Raw genomic sequence first — 18,278 nt, forward strand, 5'->3', positions numbered from 1 at the left:
ACTAAAAAGTGGTGATTGTGAAGTTGTGAGGTAACTATGCCCAAGTGTAAAGAGTAGGACCATGCTGACAATGATCAGTATATTTTACTACTTGACAGTTCACATCTTTTGATTTCCTCTAGTTCCCTGGCATAAAAACAATAGTAAAAAAATGAAATGAAATGAAAGTTGAATCCTCCAGAGAATTAATTCAAAATTATTCAGTGTTATTTTTCTATTGACAAGAGGAAGTATGATCCAGGTTTGATTATCATGATTTTAGTCCCTATTTTTTATAGTAAGCTTAATACAGAGGAAACCACCCCCCAACCCCCAAATCACAATGGAACTTTTAACTCCACACAATCCACTTCACAACTTCATGAGCTTACATATTTTTCCAGGGGGATCAGACCAAATTCTGTGCTAGGCTGTGCACAAAATGATACGCTGTTGGTGAAAGAGTCTTAAAATACAAGTTTACTGAATAGAACTGTACCTTCATTTTCTTATATAAAGGTCAGTGTATTTCTTTACTGTCAAAGTTTCTGAATAACTGAACCAGATTCAAAATTGAGCAAAATAAAAAGTTGCCAAGAGTTATAAGAAAAATTAAAAATCTAACATTGGCTAGAGATCCTTAAAAAGAGTCAATTTAGCCATTTTAAAATATACATTACAAGGGTAAAAGGAGTACAAGGATTGCAGATGCTTTGTAACAACAGCCTTTATGATCAGTTTTCCTAAAAAGGGAATCTTTAAGACTAAAGAGATCATAGAAGATATTTTTCATTTTCAGTATGTTTATATAAATGACTTATACATGTTAGAGCTGTTATCCTTTTGAAAAATGAACTCTGCAGTCAATTTCCTAATTTAAAAAGTAACTGCTCTTTATCCTTGAAATTGCAGTAAAAAGTTTAAGAAATTGCTTGTTTTTTGACTTGATTGAATTATTAGACCTTGATGCATCTTGATTTTAGACATTTGACAAAGTCTCACATGATATTCTCACAAACTTGGATGAAGAAATATAAATGTGGCCTTGATAATGGTAAATGGAAAGTGGTTATAGTGATAGTTGAAGAATGGACAGGAGAAGAAGCCTGGAGATTTGTACTAGTTCAGATAGGAACTAAGAAGAGCTCACAGTAGAAAGGTGCTGGAAGAAATGAAGTTGAGAGACATTACATCCCAGTCAATCCATTTTAAGTTGAAAACGCATTTAGTACATATCACCTGCCAAACATCATAGCTCAGAAACACAGTACACTTAGAAGGTTGTTTACCCCCATGATTACTATGACTGACTAGGAGGTGTGGTTCACTGCTACTGTTCAGCCCAACATCCCAAGAGAGTATTGTGTTCTATATCACTTGCTAAGGAAAAGACCAAAATTCAAAATTTCAAGTATAGTTTCTACTGAATGCATATTTCTTTGCATCAGTGTAAATCTGAAAAATCATCGACCAAATCATCATAAGTTGGGAAACAACTACCGTAGACTTAAATATCCCTGCTCAGTTTGGTGCTCCATCCTGATGCTTGACAACTTCTTAGCTGGATCCTGAAGTTCTCATAAAGGCTTTTGGATCACATATTATATCTCTCTTGTGGAACATAATCTGGGGCTTCCTATTCTGCCATCTTGCTCTATGACTGGACTTTCACTTTTTAATCAATATGCTTCTTACTGTTTTAATATTTTATATCAGTCCCATTTTGTTTTTAAAATATGAATTATAAATATCCGTTTGATTTTTAAAATATTGAAAGAAAAAACTTATTTCCAAGAAAGAAAACACATAAAGACCACTGTTGGGGTCCCCCCTGCCTGTAATGGAGACTGTACCCAGGGGCATTTAATCACTGAGCCACATCCCTATCCATTTTTTATACTTCATTTTGAGACAGTGTCTTGTTAAGTTGCTCAGGGCCTTGCCAAGTTGCTGAGGTTGACTCTGAACCTGTGATCCTCCTGTTTTAGCTGCCCAAGCTGGTGGGATTGTAGCTATGTGTCACTGCACCAGGCAAGACCACTGGTTTATAATGTTTGATTATCATGATCTTTTCTAAAGTACAGTAAGAATTAACTTATATATTATACAATCCTCTCACTACTGCAACCTTTCCCAAAATCTTACACCTTTACTCTTTGCTATGGCATAGGAAAGAAATATACAAATTCTTACGGAGGAGGTGTTTTAAGCGTTCCTTATCAATATAGATAAGAACTGTGACATAAATTGATTTGTTGAATTTCATTTTTTCTTTTACACTTTAGGCATTAGGATTTTTGTCTTCTTACGGAATAGGAATGGAATATGATCAAGCTAAGGTAAAGTTACTTTTTTTCTAAAACAAAACTGATTTCTTTAAAAGAGATACTGAATAAAATCCGTTCTTTAAATGAAGGGACCCACTCAACTGTGATGGCTAAAAGCCCCAGCTCAATGGAAATATAGCATTCTTCTACCACAAGTTTCTTAAAGTCTTATATTTGGGGTTCTTCCTTGTAGGTAGGTAATATCTACTTTATAGGGATTTTATGTTGGTGAAATATCATATGTAATGTCCTTATCAAAGACTCCACAACCTGATAATTCCCCAATAGATGGCAACCATCTCAATAAAACAGAGTGAAGAATTGGAATTTATTTTGAAATACTTCAAGGTTCATTATGAGTAGGAGTTAAAAAGCAATGGTTGGTTTGAGTTTCAAATTTAGAAAACTAATGTATTTTATTTTTTTTTATTTTAGGCTCTGATATATTATACATTTGGAAGTGCTGGAGGAAGCATGATGTCCCAGATGATTTTGGTTTGTAAATGAAATATTCTTGGGTCAAAGTAGGTGTATTATAAAGACAGCATTAATTAGGAATATATATGCTTGTGTTTTAGGGGTACAGATATTTGTCAGGAATCAATGTTCTACAGAATTGTGAAGTTGCTCTAAATCATTACAAGAAAGTGGCAGATTACAGTGAGTACTTTTTGTAATTTATTTGAAGATAAACAGACTTCGGGCTGGGGGCTGTAACTCAGTGTGGTTCATAGAGTATTTGCCTAGCTTGCACAAAAGCCTGGGTTCAATCCCCAACACTATTAAAAAAACCAAACAACAAGCCAAATCATACTTGCCAGGGAATTAAAACTAAATTAATAAATAAACACCAGCTGACATTAACATGAAAATATTAAAGGTCTATGCTTTTAACATCTGCTATAATGCAATTCTTGTAATCCAATATAGAGTTTCTGTTCTCCTTAATATTTTTCAAAAAATTTAAATGATTGTATTCCTCTTTTATTTTTGTTAGTATCCCCAAATATTTCTGTCTTGTTAATGTGATGTTCATTTCTTAAAGCAAGAATTTGAATGTAGCATTAATAAATATTAAGCAGTTCCCCTAAATCTAACATTTAAAATATAGAATGGCTTTGTTGAAAGTTCTTAATAAAATGAATGTAAGATGCATACATTAGAGATATCTACCATTGCCTTTGAGAACAATTCAGTTAATCATTATTCTTGCCCTTTTGTCTACAAAAAATAGAGCATGAGGCTAACAATATTCCTAGAATCACTTTCAAAGTTGTATGTAACATTTCACCTTGCAACATCACCGAAGTCGCTTAAATAATAGTTTTTAAATAGAAGTCTTCCAAGAAATGAATAATGTGAAGTCCACTTAGTTAATTTCTGTAATCAGAATGACATCTAAATATATACCTTTGGCACTTTTGTGATCTGAGAAAAAAAAAGAGAAAAAAAATTTTTAATTCAAGATGCTATGTATAACAAGATCATTTCATATGCTTTATGATATGGGAATCACTGTGTACATATTTTGAACTGTACAATTTGTTAGATGTATTCAAACGTTTATATTATTTTCAGACTATCTGTAAGAAATAATTAAGGAGCAGTTATTATTTCTATATTTTTTGTCGTAGAAATATCAGAGCTGTAGATGGGGTCAGTTGTCTGCTTCTAAAATCTCTTATTTGATACCCTTGGCCAACATATTCAGGAACATTGGATATATGTTAACAATATTTATAGGGTTGCAAAGAGAAACTAGTTTGTTTGTTTTTTTTTTTTCACATTTCTCAGAACCAAATAAAAATCAGCAAATGTCTGTTTCCAATGGATCTTTCCTCTCTGTCAAAAGATCAGATTTCTGTACAATTTAAGCAGAATAAACCTAATAGTGTCTCCTCTAAGTTGATTGATTGTTATCTTTTGCAGCCCACGTTTTCTAGCTGTTCTCTGGCTTGTTTCTATTCACAGTTGCTGACAATTTGGAAAAAAGTGAAGGAATTCCAGTGGAAAAAGTGAGACTAACTGAGAGACCTGAAAATCTGAGTTCTAACAGTGAGATATTGGATTGGGACATATACCAATACTATAAATTTTTGGCAGAAAGAGGAGATGTTCAGATACAAGTAATGTATACAGATGAGATTGAATTCTTAGATCATGCAAATGAGAGGGATTTGGTTTCCACTGAATGCTAGGAGAGTTCACAATGCCCCACCCTAAATGGGAATGGAAGGAAACACCCTCCCCTTTTTGCCCTACTCCTGTTTTGTCCCTTGTCACTTGCAGTTCCTTTGGTCTATTGAAGAGCTAGTTGCCATAGTAATAGCAAGAATTTTTTTCTTTCATTTCTTCCTGAAAAAATTCATTAAAAAAAAAACCCTAGGTTTTAGTTATAGAAAAAACATACAATGTTGGTTTTAATACAAATGAACTCCTACATAGATTCAGGTGCATTCAGTTTCTGGGAATGGAACAGTATTTGCGTGACCTTTGTGATCCAAGAGTAAAGGCACCTAGGTGCATATACCTGGGGAATTGCTGTACACCAACTGCCAGGCTTCCTGCCATTGCCCAAGAGCAACCAATTACCCAGTAAAAGATATAGTCTGGAATGTTTCCCTGTTTCTTTCAAAACATGTCAACTGCATCAAACTGAATCAACATGCTGTAGTAATACCACCAATTAAATGTTTTCTTTTTCTAAATTAATATTACTGCTTAATCATTTTCAAAACTCATTGTTCCTAGGTGTCTCTTGGACAATTACATCTAATTGGGAGGAAAGGTCTAGATCAAGATTACTATGTAAGTCAATCTTAAAATTCAGTCGTATAAGGTAGGGAGGATAGTGGTAAAGGAGGTTGGTGCACCAGTGAAAGGAGGAGAAAGAGGTGGAAGAGTTGCTAAGGAAAGCACCCCTGCTGTTCCTCAGTTGGATCTACTGGCTAGCTTCCCAGGAAGAACAAAGTTCACCACAGGGAACGCTTTCCTACCTGCTTTGAAGTACAAAGAAGAAGGAACTTCAGAGGAGCATTTGGGGAGGTATTCAAGCTACAACAGAGCTGTTAGGCTATGGTTAGGCAAGGAGAATCTCCCCACCTCAGTCCACCTAGGAAGTTCCTCCTGAAAAACCTGAGGACCACGTTCATCCCTCTTTGATTTAATCAGAGGACTTACTGCTTTTAATGTAATTAAAAATAAATTAAACATCTATAAATTTGCAAAACTCCTTTTAATCATTTTGCTTAACCTTGCCTTATCCTAATGAGGTTAGAGGATTAATTAACCACTCAGATTTATACTGGGGGTCGGGTGGGGGGAAGCAATAAACTTGACCTGCACAGGATCCTCCTCAGTAAGAAGCCAGAATGTAGGGTAAGTTCTTGTCTGTATTCTGATTGTGATTTCAAAACCCTAATCATATCAAAGACCTGGGAAAATAATTGGAATTCTTGTGAAAAGATGATTTTGTAGCCCTTGTCATTTTACAGGAGCTATACATCCATTGTCTCAAAGGAATGCAAACTATTCAACATAATCTCAATGTCTAAGTGATGGAAATCACTCCTTTATAAAGCTGCTACATAAAAAAAAGGGATCAGTTATTATTTTCCATTTCACTTTATGTTGTTATTTTATGACTGTTTTTGGTACTATAGTTTGTGTTTTATATGAGGTACAATAAACATCAGGTAAATGTCAAAATTAATTTCATAAAATGTGATACCATAGGTAGCAATTTAAATAAGTATATAAATTCCAAGACAGTTCAATTGAAGGTTTTCAGATTTTTAAAATCCTAATCATAAGCAAGGTTTTAGCTTCTTAGATGGAAAGTTTTGAATTCATAATATTACTCCAATATCAGAGTTTCTCATGTTAATCACAGTATGCATAAGTGGGAAGAGTTCCTCATTTTCCGTAAACATGAATTATGGGTGTCAAGTCACCCATACCTCAACCATAAAGATGTCACGCCAATTTTGTACAGCAAAATAAACCCCCATAAAGTTATGCACTTACAGTCAACCCTAGCCCACTATGAACATCAGATGGGAGCTGGAGCCACCTCAGGTGAGAATGAAGTGCAAGCCCAGGGCCAGCATGGAAGGATTCCAGGGCTGTAGTGCCAGCAGCCAGCAGCTGTTCATTACCAGGAGCCAAGTAAGGCTCTTTCACAGAGGATATTTTATCTGTTTTACCAATGAGTACCTGAGGTTGTAGAGGTAATTGCTTCAAGGTTCACAGCTGGAAAGTAACGTTGTTTATGCAGAATTAGAACTCAGGCCTTAATCATTCCAAACCTGTGCTCTTTCTATTAAACTTTATAATCTTGTGACCTGGGCCTGGGGGTGGCGGGTGGGTGGGGAGGAGCCTTTATCATCTGTTTCTCTGTTTAAAAAGCAAGAAGGAATAACATGATCTCAAAAGTTCCTTCATCTTGGGTTGGGCTTCTTGCTTCCAATTCAGACATCCCAAGAAGGCAAATTAAATTCAAGAACCATTCTAGTGGCTCAGGCACTCTCTGGGTCAAGCTCAGTCTGGTATTTTCTGCTTTCCTCAACCTAATAAATTTGAATTTGATGGGAGGCTCCAGTCAAAATCTCAAACCTTAAGATAAATCGCTTATGTCTCAGTCATCATAGTATACATGAAAAAAATACTTCCAAAATTAGGTGGCTTAAAACAACAATAATATAGTTAATTCATGATTTGGGTAGATCAATAATTTTGACTAGGATCAGTTTAGCAATACTTGTCTGGGCCAGACTCAGCTAATCTTAGCTGAACTTGCTCGTGTATCTGCAGTTAGCTGGAGTACTAGCCAGAGCTACCTGGTTTATAATGGTTTTAACTGTGACAGCTAGGATAGCTAGGACCTCTCTCCAAGTGGTTTCTTCCTCCAGCCTTCTGACCCTAACTTTTCACATGGCAGTCAAAGGTTCTAAAAACCTAAGAGCAGAAGTCTCCTGAGACCTCAGCTGAGAACTCACATGTCACTTCTGCCACATTCTTTTGGCCATAAGACCAGCTAGATTGAAGGGACAGGGAAGTGGACTTCTCTAAGTGGGCAGAGTGGCAAAGTATTGTGGTCATTTTTGCAACTTCCTATAACTTAGTTGCACCAGAATCAACTTGGATGGGCAGGGGAGATTCAGAGAGGAGAGGGAAGATAAAAGTATAAACCTCATTTCTGAAATGCAGCTTTTGACTATGCCAGAATTCTCATCCTCAAGTTTCATCTCCTCAGAGGAAATTTTGACTGACACTATTTTTCTATCACTTATCTTACCACATTTGCAATAAACATTCTTGTCTTTTTAACTATGTATGCACCCTGTCCTTAGAATAGTGCCTGCTACACATAAGATGCTTAAATCCTAAACATTATATGTTGCTTTTCACCTGAAAACCACCACTTGAGCCAGTATACTGTTTTAGTCCACCAAAGAAATTATTGATTAAAGACTCTTTTTAAATGCAACACCCAAGCTTATGCTCAGTCAGTATCAAAATACCTGGAAATAACTCTTGCCTTCCCTGCCCCACCCTTCACACTTTGTTTAAATAACTCTCTCTCGTGAGTGGTCATCGTAGGCAACATTTTTACCCTCCCCAACCAAATTCTTCATTATTGGAAAGTATTGTATATGAAATTCTTGATTACATTATCTTGAATTTTTCTACACATAAATTTTAATGTCATTTGCATTCCTAAATATACTCAGGTTCAGAACAAATTGGATTAGAAAATCAGGGTTTTGGGGTTCATATTATTAAAGAAGATAAAGCATAATTAAATTAAACTTGGCAAAGGAATAATGTCAAACATGTAAGGGCAAATGTTTTATCTACCCTGCTATTCACTAAAAAAAAGATCTAATATCATCCCTTTTCAGGATGGTTTACAGAGGTTGTGATAAAAGAAGTGTTCAAAATGTTTTTAGAACAATACATTTTCTTGGCACTTCATTCTAGGGGAAATGTTATAAACTGATTAAATTAGGGATTTTCTTAGAGAAAATGAAAACTCATACTCATTTTTTAAAAAGACATGAGTGGGAGGAAGGGAGGGCATTGGGAAGTAGAGGGATATGAAATCTACCAAATTATACTATGTCCCTGTATAAATATGCCACAGTGAATCGTAGATAGATAGACTTAGTTATAATACACTAATTAAAATAACAACAATAATAGATGGGTGTTCAGTGGAGTAGAGCAAGTGAATTGGGGAGGAAGGAGAGACGCGAAGGTGCTGAAGAATGAGATTGATCAAATTATGTTATATGCATGTACAAATATAATATAATGAATCATACTCATATGTATAATTACAATGCACCGATAAAATAAATACATAAAGACATAAGTTCAAATAATAAAATTTCACTTAACATAATTACCTTTCAATCTAAGATACCATCAATTGTAAGACACACCATTATTTTATGTTCTACTGAGAAAGAAAAAACTTGCCAATATAAATTATAATATGCTACTGACAGAAGTATCCTGATTAAAATGAGATAGGGTGAGAAGTATATCTTAGAATTACTAAAATATGATGATAGGTGTTCAGCGAATATTTGAAGGATGGATGGATGGATGGATGGATGGATGGATGGATGGATGGATATGTACCTGATCTAAACTCTTTGAGATCAAGAACTCAGATTGGCACATGTATACCCATCAAAGTTGCTTGCATGGTACTTTGACATGGTGTCTAATACATTTTTACACAATTGAAGTGGCAGCATTAAGGGCAAGTGAATTTTAAAAGAACAGATAATTGAAATTCCAAGAAAGCCATGACAGTGGAGCAGTATGTGAGAAAACTTCAACTTTTGATCTTTATGGCAACACAATATTGAAGGGTGGAGGAAATCCCAGTTTTGTCTGCTTCTGGAAGCTATATTATTATTTTTTTAACAGTTCAAATTCTTTTCCCAGAACAAAACTTTTCTTCAGCGCTATTTTAAGGCAATTGAAAGCCAAATTACTAAACTGGACTTGGAAAATGATTTCATAGAATCATAATACTTGAACCGGAAGGACCCATAAAGATTAAAGTCCAGCTCCCTTATTTTAGAGATTCATAAACATTCATTCATTCACTCATTCTTAAAATATTTTCTGACAGCTTAACATATTGCAGACACTATCCTAAGTATGGAGGATCCAATGTTGGGCAAGACAAATAGACATTAAATCAGTAGATGAATGTCATGGTAGAGACAGGACAGGGTGCCCTGAGAGTATAGAGGAGCAGAATCTAAATGAGGAAATCAAAACCTTTAGATAATGTGACTTGCATAAATTATACACTTATCTGGGGACATATTCAGGTCTGACCCATAAAGATAGTCATAAGAAATATCTTTATTTTTATATTAATGTTCTCTAATTTGGCGAATCATATATTACTATAACTTCCTCCCATCCAATTGACACTTAGATTTTAACAGACATTTTAGCTTTAGGATTCCCTAATGCTCATAAATTTCCAATAATTCCTATGTTCTGCAAAATAAAATTAAAGGCTGGTATTCAAGACTAAGGCCCCCACTTCACTTTTGCAAGTTTTAGATTTGGATATTCTATTTCAGCTATACTATTTCTATTTCCTATTTTTATATTTTCCCCTACTATTTCTATTTTCCTACTATTCTACTGCCTGGACACAGCTTGGACATTCCCATCACCATTCCCTTGCCCATGACATTTCCCTAGCCTGTGACGATTTCTGTATTGGTGACTCATCTCCAACTTTATCATTTTTGCTTTCTGCTTTATACCATGGAGGCTGGGTTCCAAGTAATGGGAATGGTATTCAGGCAGCTTATGGGACTCTAGCACTAGCCACATAATTCTGAGTGTCATCAAATAGTATCAGATATTAATAACCTGCCTCCTGGTGATATTGCAAAGATCAGGAAAGAAAAGGTTTGTGAATTTGTATTAGAAAACTAAGTATAATTTCTATTATCTGTTATTCTACACCCTTCTAATTCTTGTTGGCATTCCTTTGATCTCACCTATCACCTACACCCTTATTGCTATTAACATGTATTTTTTTTTTTTCTTTTCAGCATCATTGTTAGGGAGAAAACATGATCCTTGTATTGCTGTATGAATCACCTATAATACATAATACATAACATACCAACCACCAGGCATATATCAGATTTCAATCAAGTTTTGGAAAGTGTAAATGAAGATGTATAAATGGAGATGAATGAATGGATGAATCCATGGTACAATGAGGTTCAACAAAAGTGGCATTTGTATATATGTTCACAAGAAAGATTGACTTTGGTAACAAGGGTGTGGCTCTCAAATAACTTAGCAATATGTTTAGAGCAAATTTCCATATAAAATTCTGCCTGCATTTCTTCCTCAAACCTTCTCTTCTCTGTGGGAAGGAGTGGATCATTACACATCAATCCAGTCAAGACCCATTAAAGAGCAGAAGAATTGTGTTCTAATAAGTCACTTTGGAGAGTGTCTATTTCTCATCCCTGGAGCTGATCTCTTTTATTATTTCATGTGGTTCCTTCTGAAAGGATTTTCTAGAAGGTCAGGATGAGGCTAGGAAATGTGGTAGCAAGGGACAAGTTCAGCATTATCTGTTCCAAACTGAGTGTTTCATTTAATGTTATGACCTAGACAAAAATCCGAGGCTTTGCTTGCCTCCTTTAATTTGATTTGGGGAAGAGATTGCCTTGAAGCTTACCTCTGTAGAAAGACCTAGTCTCATCAGGTCTTATTTTGTCTCATAAACATTAGGATTCTGCTCACTGTAGTACAAATTGTTTTATAAAACAAGTACACAATGTTAACATAAAAGCCTATATTTTTAAAAATAATGAACTATTTAGCTCTATAACTGGAATTTATCTCTTCTCTACAAAGCCACATGCCTATCATGCCTTCCCAAATGTGAGAAATGAATCTTCATCTTCTAAAATTATATATGTGAGATAAATATATATAATCACACATATATATGTGATATATCTCCCACTCTTCAGAATATATATGTGTGTATATATATATATATATAAATATTCTGATATATAAATATTCTTCTGCTTCTGTTTATGACTGAAATAGCACTTGGAATAGTGCCTTGAAAAAAGTGGGCATTTTATAGATATTTTTGAATGCATATTGAATAAAGAAAGTTTGGTTCAAAAGGCCACTGCATAACATTTTTTTGTGACTGGAAATAATACTGTTCCTTTTCTCTCCAGAAAGCATTATACTACTTCTTAAAGGCAGCAAAGGCCGGAAGTGCAAATGCCATGGCTTTTATAGGAAAGGTACATACTTCAAGTTGCTCAATTCATTTCTTAAAAACCTAAGAAATGGACAGGTATGGTGGCACCCACCTGTAATTCCAGCTACTTGGGAAGCTGAGGCAGGATAATCGTAAGTTTGAGGCGAGCCTGAGCTACTTAGGGAGAACTTGTCTCAAGATAAAATTTTTAAAAGGATTGAAGGTGTAGTTCAGTGGTAGAGAGCTTACCTAGCATTCACAGGACCCTGGATTTGATCCCTAGTATGGAAAAAACAAACAAACAAACAAACAAATACCCTAAGAAATGAAAGGTACCAGCTAAATGAATTTAATGTGGGGTGATAGAACTGCCACCTCTTTCATGGAAACAACTGAGGGACATTCAGCTGCAATATGAGGATGGTTTTCTTGAGTTGACAGGTTGGGAAAAAGTCCATACACCAACCTTTATCTGAGGCAGTTGGAACAACCTTGAAACTGCACCTGACGTGGGGATCCTCCATTGAGTGTGGCTCTGAGACCATGAACACTCCCCAGCTTCAGCCATGTCAGGTGTCTCTTTCCCTCACCCCTGGAAAGAGACCCAGTTCTACACTGACCAACGTCTATCCTTATGCCACCTCTGCTGGGAGACCCCTATGTCTGCTGAGTGTCCCCTATGACTGCTGAGCAGGCTTTGTAGAGATTTTTCTAGAGAGAAGTGTTTTCTCTCTTTCAAAGACCACTCCCTCCCCCCTCCCCAGTGCTGCCCTTGGCTCCCTGCAGCCAATTTGCATTAGTAACCATGGGGATAAGTGCCCTTCTTCCAGAATGGTCACCTACAGTAATTTAGATGCAAGAAACATGAGAAAACACAAATAAGGTCCATTTCTTTGTCCTTGGGCAAGATTACTTCAGGATATATATATATATATATATATATATATATATATATATATATATAAAACTTCAGGATATATATATATATATATATATATATATATAGTAGATTATAGCCTTAGTCTTTGAATTTTTTTTTAATTGAGGAAAAATTCAAATAGCTTAAAATCAACTTTCAAAATGTACAATTTAGTGTATTTACTGTATTCCCAATGTTGTGCAATCATTACCTTTATTTAGTTCAAAAATATTTGTATCACCCTTAAATTCTTTTGTTTTTTTATACCCTCTTCTATTTTTTTTTTTTCTAGATGTACTTAGAGGGGAATGCTGCTGCACCTCAAAATAATGCTACTGCCTTTAAATACTTTTCCATGGCAGCCAATAAGGTAGGTCCTCAACTACCTAAAAATCAATTGACTTTTTTGAATGTACAGATTGATGCTCAAGAGTTGACTTCAAAGTCCCAAATCCAGATAATGAACCTGGAAGGAGTTTTGTGTCCTGGAGAAATGAGTGTATTTGATAAAAAAAAGATGGGTTGGGTGGGGAAGCTACAACTTGTCTTCTTGGTAAACAAAAAAGGACAGTGACTTGTGCTGGCCTAAGGTGGGGGGCTAGCAAAAATCCAAACAAAAGTTCTGCTTTCTTCTCTCCTCTGTAGTAGGTGATGCTTTCTAGCTCAAGAATAGGAAACGAGAGAAATGAGGACAGAGGAAGGGGTAGCTCAGTCAATAACTGCACTAAGTTTAGGACAAAGACAACCAGGGAATATCCAGTTTTCTCCTGTCATATCTTATCCAAAGACCAGAGCTCTTCCTGGCTCAGGCAGGAGGTTGTCAGGAAGGTGGTCAGGGCAAGGTGATCAAGAACATGGTTCTGGAGACAGAATTCTTGGCTTGAGTGTCAGCACTACAACTCACTTTTGACTATGACTAAGTTATTTAACCTTTTTGTACCTTGCTAACTCAAATAAGAAAATTTGCCTAATGCTATCATCATCAGAATTTAAGACACACACACACACACACACACACGTCTCATATCATAAAATACTTAAAGCAGTGCCTGACACATAGTAAGTGCTGTATATCAGTTATTATCTTTTGAAATCTGGTACGAGTTAGGTAGAGTGAACTTAGAAATATATCCAGGGCTGAATGGATTGGAACTATGAGGGAATACAGAAATGGTATAACAGTTGGCCCTCTGTGTCCTGAGTTGTGTATCCATGAATTCAAACTACAACGGATTAAAAAAAAAATTGAGTTTTAGTTAGCTTTTACGTTCCTGTGATCAAAATACCTGACAAGAACAATTTAAGAGATGAAAAAGTTTTGGCTCACGGTATCAGAGGTCTCAGTTCATAGATGGCTGATTTTACTGCTCTGGGTCCAAGGTGAGGCAGTACATCATGGGGGAAAGACCCAAAGGAGGAAAGCTGCTCAGCTCATGATGGGGTAGGGGAGTCAGGAAGGAGTGAGATGGGAGAGGAGGAAGGGATCACAAGGAAAATGAATCCTTCCAGGGCACTCCCCAGTGACCCACCATCTCCAGCCATGCCACACCTGCCTAGCCCCCACTACCCACAATTACCACCCAGTCAGTAAATCCAAACTGACTAATCAAATCACTTCACCTCTGAATATTCCTGTGTTAACAGGAGTTTTTGGGGGTCTTCTCATGCTCAAACCATAACAAATTGTATCTATACTGAATGAACTTGTACAGAATTTTTTTTCTTGTCATTCCTTAATAATACAGTGCGACAACTATTTATATAGCATTTATATTATATTTGATGTTAAAAATAATTTAGAGATGATTTAAAGTATACAGGAGAATATGCATAGGTTATATACAAATACTATGCCATTTTACATAAGGGACTTGAGCATCTGTGGATCTTGTTATCTTTATCTCTGGGGGTCCTGGAACCAAACCATTACAGGTACTTAGGGATGACTGTGATACGTGTCTTGCTGCCAAAACCTTTGTCCTGGTTCTTAGCACCAGGAAGCTGTTATCTGCCAGATAAAAATTAGTAAATGATTCTGAATCCCCTTAATACATAAAGAATGTCCTCATTCCAACAACTATCAACCTTATTTTGGCAAATGGCCTTTATAAACTTTCTATCCACCACACAGTAGGAATCTTTTATTTATCTTAGAATTTCGAAGTGCAACACTGGCAATAAAGATGTCTTCAAACTGAGGAGTATTTTCAACTGTTCTCAGTTTTTAAAAGCCTACACACTGCTTAGGAGACTATTTATACATGACTAGCACCTCTAGCTGCTGCTCTTGTGGTGTAAATTACTGGGAAAGCTAGTACTCTGCTCCTCTCCCTTGTAATTTATATGAAATTGTTGCTTAGCAAGACAGTCATCTGGAGCACCATTACATTAGGAGGACAAGGGACAGCAGACTGAAAAGAAGGTAACTGAGGAAGATCTCCTATAAACTGGCAAATGATGCTGATTTGTCAGTCCAAAGGAATGATGCCAGGAAGTTAGGTGTGTAAATTAAGTCAGCTCCCTAACTATTCAGGACTTTGTAACTAGCAGTGATCCGTGCTACTCTATTATAAACCTGAACTTCCTTTCTTTATGAAATAAATATAAAGTTGCACTTAAGGTAATTATTCTGAAAGACACTCAGTGGGCACAGACATATACTCCTTGGTCATTGTTTGAACAATGTGTCAAATTTCTAATGCATATTTTCCTCTTACTACTTTAAAAAACATACTACTACTAAATTTTGTTTGTACCAGGACACATAGTTACAGACTTTATACCCACTTTTGTATAATTTACTTTAAACACTAATGTAAAAAGCAATGTATGTAGAAAACAATTTAAAATTTAAAAATTATGTGACATAAGTCTACATGGGATCATATGCCTTTGATTCTATCTTATACTTCTGAACACGTCTGGCCCAACCCCATCTCCATGCTTTTATCATACCTATTCCTTTGTTCGAGTTCCCCATTCCAAGTTCTACTCATCCCCAGAGCAGAGCTCAATCCTCTTTCCCTTCATAAAGCCTCCTCACCCTCACAGGCTCACAACATCTTTCCCTTCTGAATTTACCCCACAATCACTCTCTACTGCTGAGATTCTGCAGCTTTCTACCTTCTGGTTTCGGTCCTACTGTCTGAAGGCCATATCTCCTCAACTCAAGGACGACAAGGGTCATCCATATGAACCATATGCCAGGTTCATAAGTCCAATGAACCATAACCAGGTTTCATTAAATAAAGGAACTATCTTCTGTTAACCTAAGCCCTAATGTGGAAGTTGTATATACTGGGGTCTTGGCTACACATATATTTTATTTGGCCCAAAAAGGATTTGAAAAACAAGTAAATTTCACATTGAAATTTGAACACAGATCCTTTTGTGATTCATAAGCATGATGATTGAGCGTTCACACCATTGTGTGAGATGGGCCTTCCTCAAAATTTGTTACGATGCCAGCACATTACTCATCTGCTGTGAGAAAAGAATTGTCTTGGACATTCAGATTTTCTTGGAAAATGGCAAGAGTGACTGTACAGGAGTGCCATTTTGTGTGTCAGTGACTGGCTGGAGCAGAGTGGTTGAGTAGCTTCTGCTGTCTTTGGACAGGGGAGGCACACTCTGGTTTACCTTGGTCGCCACCACTCTCTCCATTACCTGGCTTAATATACTTCTTACATCACCAGAATGGCTCCTGCATTGGCTACTCTTGACCTGAAAGTTCTGAACAAGTACTCTGGGCATTAACCCAAAGAGCCTCTAGTTTCCCAGGGACTCTCCTAAAGTATTTGTTCCAGCTATTCTAACTTTCTTCTTCTTTCCCTTTTTCCTTACCTTCTCTCATTTTCATCCTCTTCCCTTCCCTTCCATTTTTCATAGCTTCTAAATGAAGCTAATTAGACGAAGACAGGTTCACTAGGCTTTGCAAATCTTTCACACAACTCTTACTACTCCAAAAGCAGCATAACCCATGATTCCTAGAAATAAGTCACAGGTAGACATGATCAGGAGAGAAAAGGGAAGAACAGAGCAGAGATGCCACTTATTTTAAATACAGATGGATTGTCCTTAAGAGCGCTTACAATACTGGGTCCTTTGATACATGCATAGGCTCAAAGTTTGGATTCTTGAAACAGTTTTGAAATATGCCTTCTTTCTATATATATGCTATGCCTATACAAAGAAAGAACACTGGGTCCATACTAAACAAATTTAGATGGTAAGAAGAAATTCCGAGAGCTTTCTATTAGAACTTAAGTTCCTGAGGAAATATAAACCTGTCAAACGTACATATCAATATGCTGAAAGAAAGTCAAGTGGCCAAGTCATGGCTCCTTACACAGTTACCTGAGAGTGAAGCATGTGAGGGGAGATAAAAAGAAAATGTGAGTTTTCTAGTTGGTGAAGTTACTTTCAAGGCACTCTTCACCTGGAATCAATGTGCTAGATACCAATATATTTGAATACTTGCTAGTGGATCACTGTCTTTTAGTACTAAATGTGCTAAATGCTCTCAGAGTATTCAGGACATTAATTGGAAAATAAATGATAATTAATTTAGCATCAAGTGAAAAAGAAAACACTGGCGATGTTATAAGTAGTCAAATTTGAATAAAGAAATATATAGCAACAATGCTTTACTATCTGTAATGGCTGAATTGAAATCCACAGAGTCTGTAAAATGTTATTTGGTTGTTTATGTCAACCTCCTTTGACCAAAGTAAGTAAAAACTCTCTGGATACACTTTCCCCTTTTGGAAAGCTCCTACATGTCCTTCAGGATACAACTCAAATGTCTTCACCCTGACAATTTAATCCTCTTCAATTCCTAGCCTCTCCAGGCATTTAAATGTCCTTCTTCTAGGTGAGCACAACATTCTCAATTGATTTCACTTTAGAAGTTAGCACATTTGTCATGACTTTAAGAAATCTGACCCACCCCTCTGATATGGCTCAGAGCCCATGAGTCTATAAGCTCTCCAAGGCAGGGATCATGGTTCATTCATTTTTCACCTCTTACTTCTTACCTCTGCCCAATGCTTATTATGGAATCACACACATAGCAAATCCTAAATAAGCATTGAATGAAAAAATGGAGTAAGAATTTGACATTCTTTTCCCTCGTTTATTTTCTAGTCAGAGGGGGTTATGAAGGTGTAAAAAGATAAACTAGAGAGGGTCAGAATAACTTGCCAGCTGCCTGATTAGCTTGCCTTGATTAATCTCTTACAGAGTATATTTCAAACATTTTGAATGACTTTGAAGTAATTTTCCTTATCATGAATTCTTCTGGGCCTTTACTTAGATTTTTGTAACTCTTCTAGGGCAATGCAATTGGTCTTCATGGACTTGGTCTCCTTTACTTTTATGGAAAAGGAGTTCCTGTGGTAAGTTAAATAATTTTTTTTTATATTTTCAACATATTTCTAGCAATTCATAAGATAAAATTCATCATCATTCATTAATTTATGGGAATTAGTCTCTATTACCTAGTTGGTCAAATTATTATATCTGATAATAGAGAAAAAAATAATTCAGTAGAATCTTTGCCAAAGAGACATAGGAGAACAAGCTTGTGACAAGAATAGCAACTCTAATTATATCTTAGAATCATAGATTCTAAGTAGCCTTGAAAATATCTATCCCCTGAGGATTTTATTGATAGAGAAATTTATCTTCTTAGTTTAACGTCTTTTGAATGACCTTCTCCTGACATCTAACAAAACCTACCGTCAATGTAGAAAAATACATAATT

The 18,278-nt window shown here is 36.0% G+C and overlaps 1 protein-coding gene across 2 annotated transcripts in view; it reads left to right on the plus strand.

Moving 5' to 3' along the window:
- SEL1L2 (SEL1L2 adaptor subunit of SYVN1 ubiquitin ligase) overlaps positions 1-18,278 on the plus strand; it is a gene marked incomplete at its 5' end in the record, with an annotated part of 127,638 nt that overhangs the window by 90,346 nt on the left and 19,014 nt on the right. For both annotated transcript variants that reach the window (XM_079128496.1, XM_079128497.1), the window contains 8 exons: positions 2,265-2,318; positions 2,742-2,801; positions 2,885-2,966; positions 4,278-4,432; positions 5,058-5,114; positions 11,570-11,638; positions 12,807-12,884; positions 17,848-17,910. In XM_079128496.1, the coding sequence (XP_078984622.1) occupies positions 2,265-2,318; positions 2,742-2,801; positions 2,885-2,966; positions 4,278-4,432; positions 5,058-5,114; positions 11,570-11,638; positions 12,807-12,884; positions 17,848-17,910 (618 nt within the window). The remainder of the gene's footprint in view (positions 1-2,264; positions 2,319-2,741; positions 2,802-2,884; positions 2,967-4,277; positions 4,433-5,057; positions 5,115-11,569; positions 11,639-12,806; positions 12,885-17,847; positions 17,911-18,278) is intronic.

This window comes from Sciurus vulgaris (assembly GCF_902686455.1).
Source record: "Sciurus vulgaris genome assembly, chromosome: 2".
Classification (NCBI taxonomy): domain Eukaryota; kingdom Metazoa; phylum Chordata; class Mammalia; order Rodentia; family Sciuridae; genus Sciurus; species Sciurus vulgaris.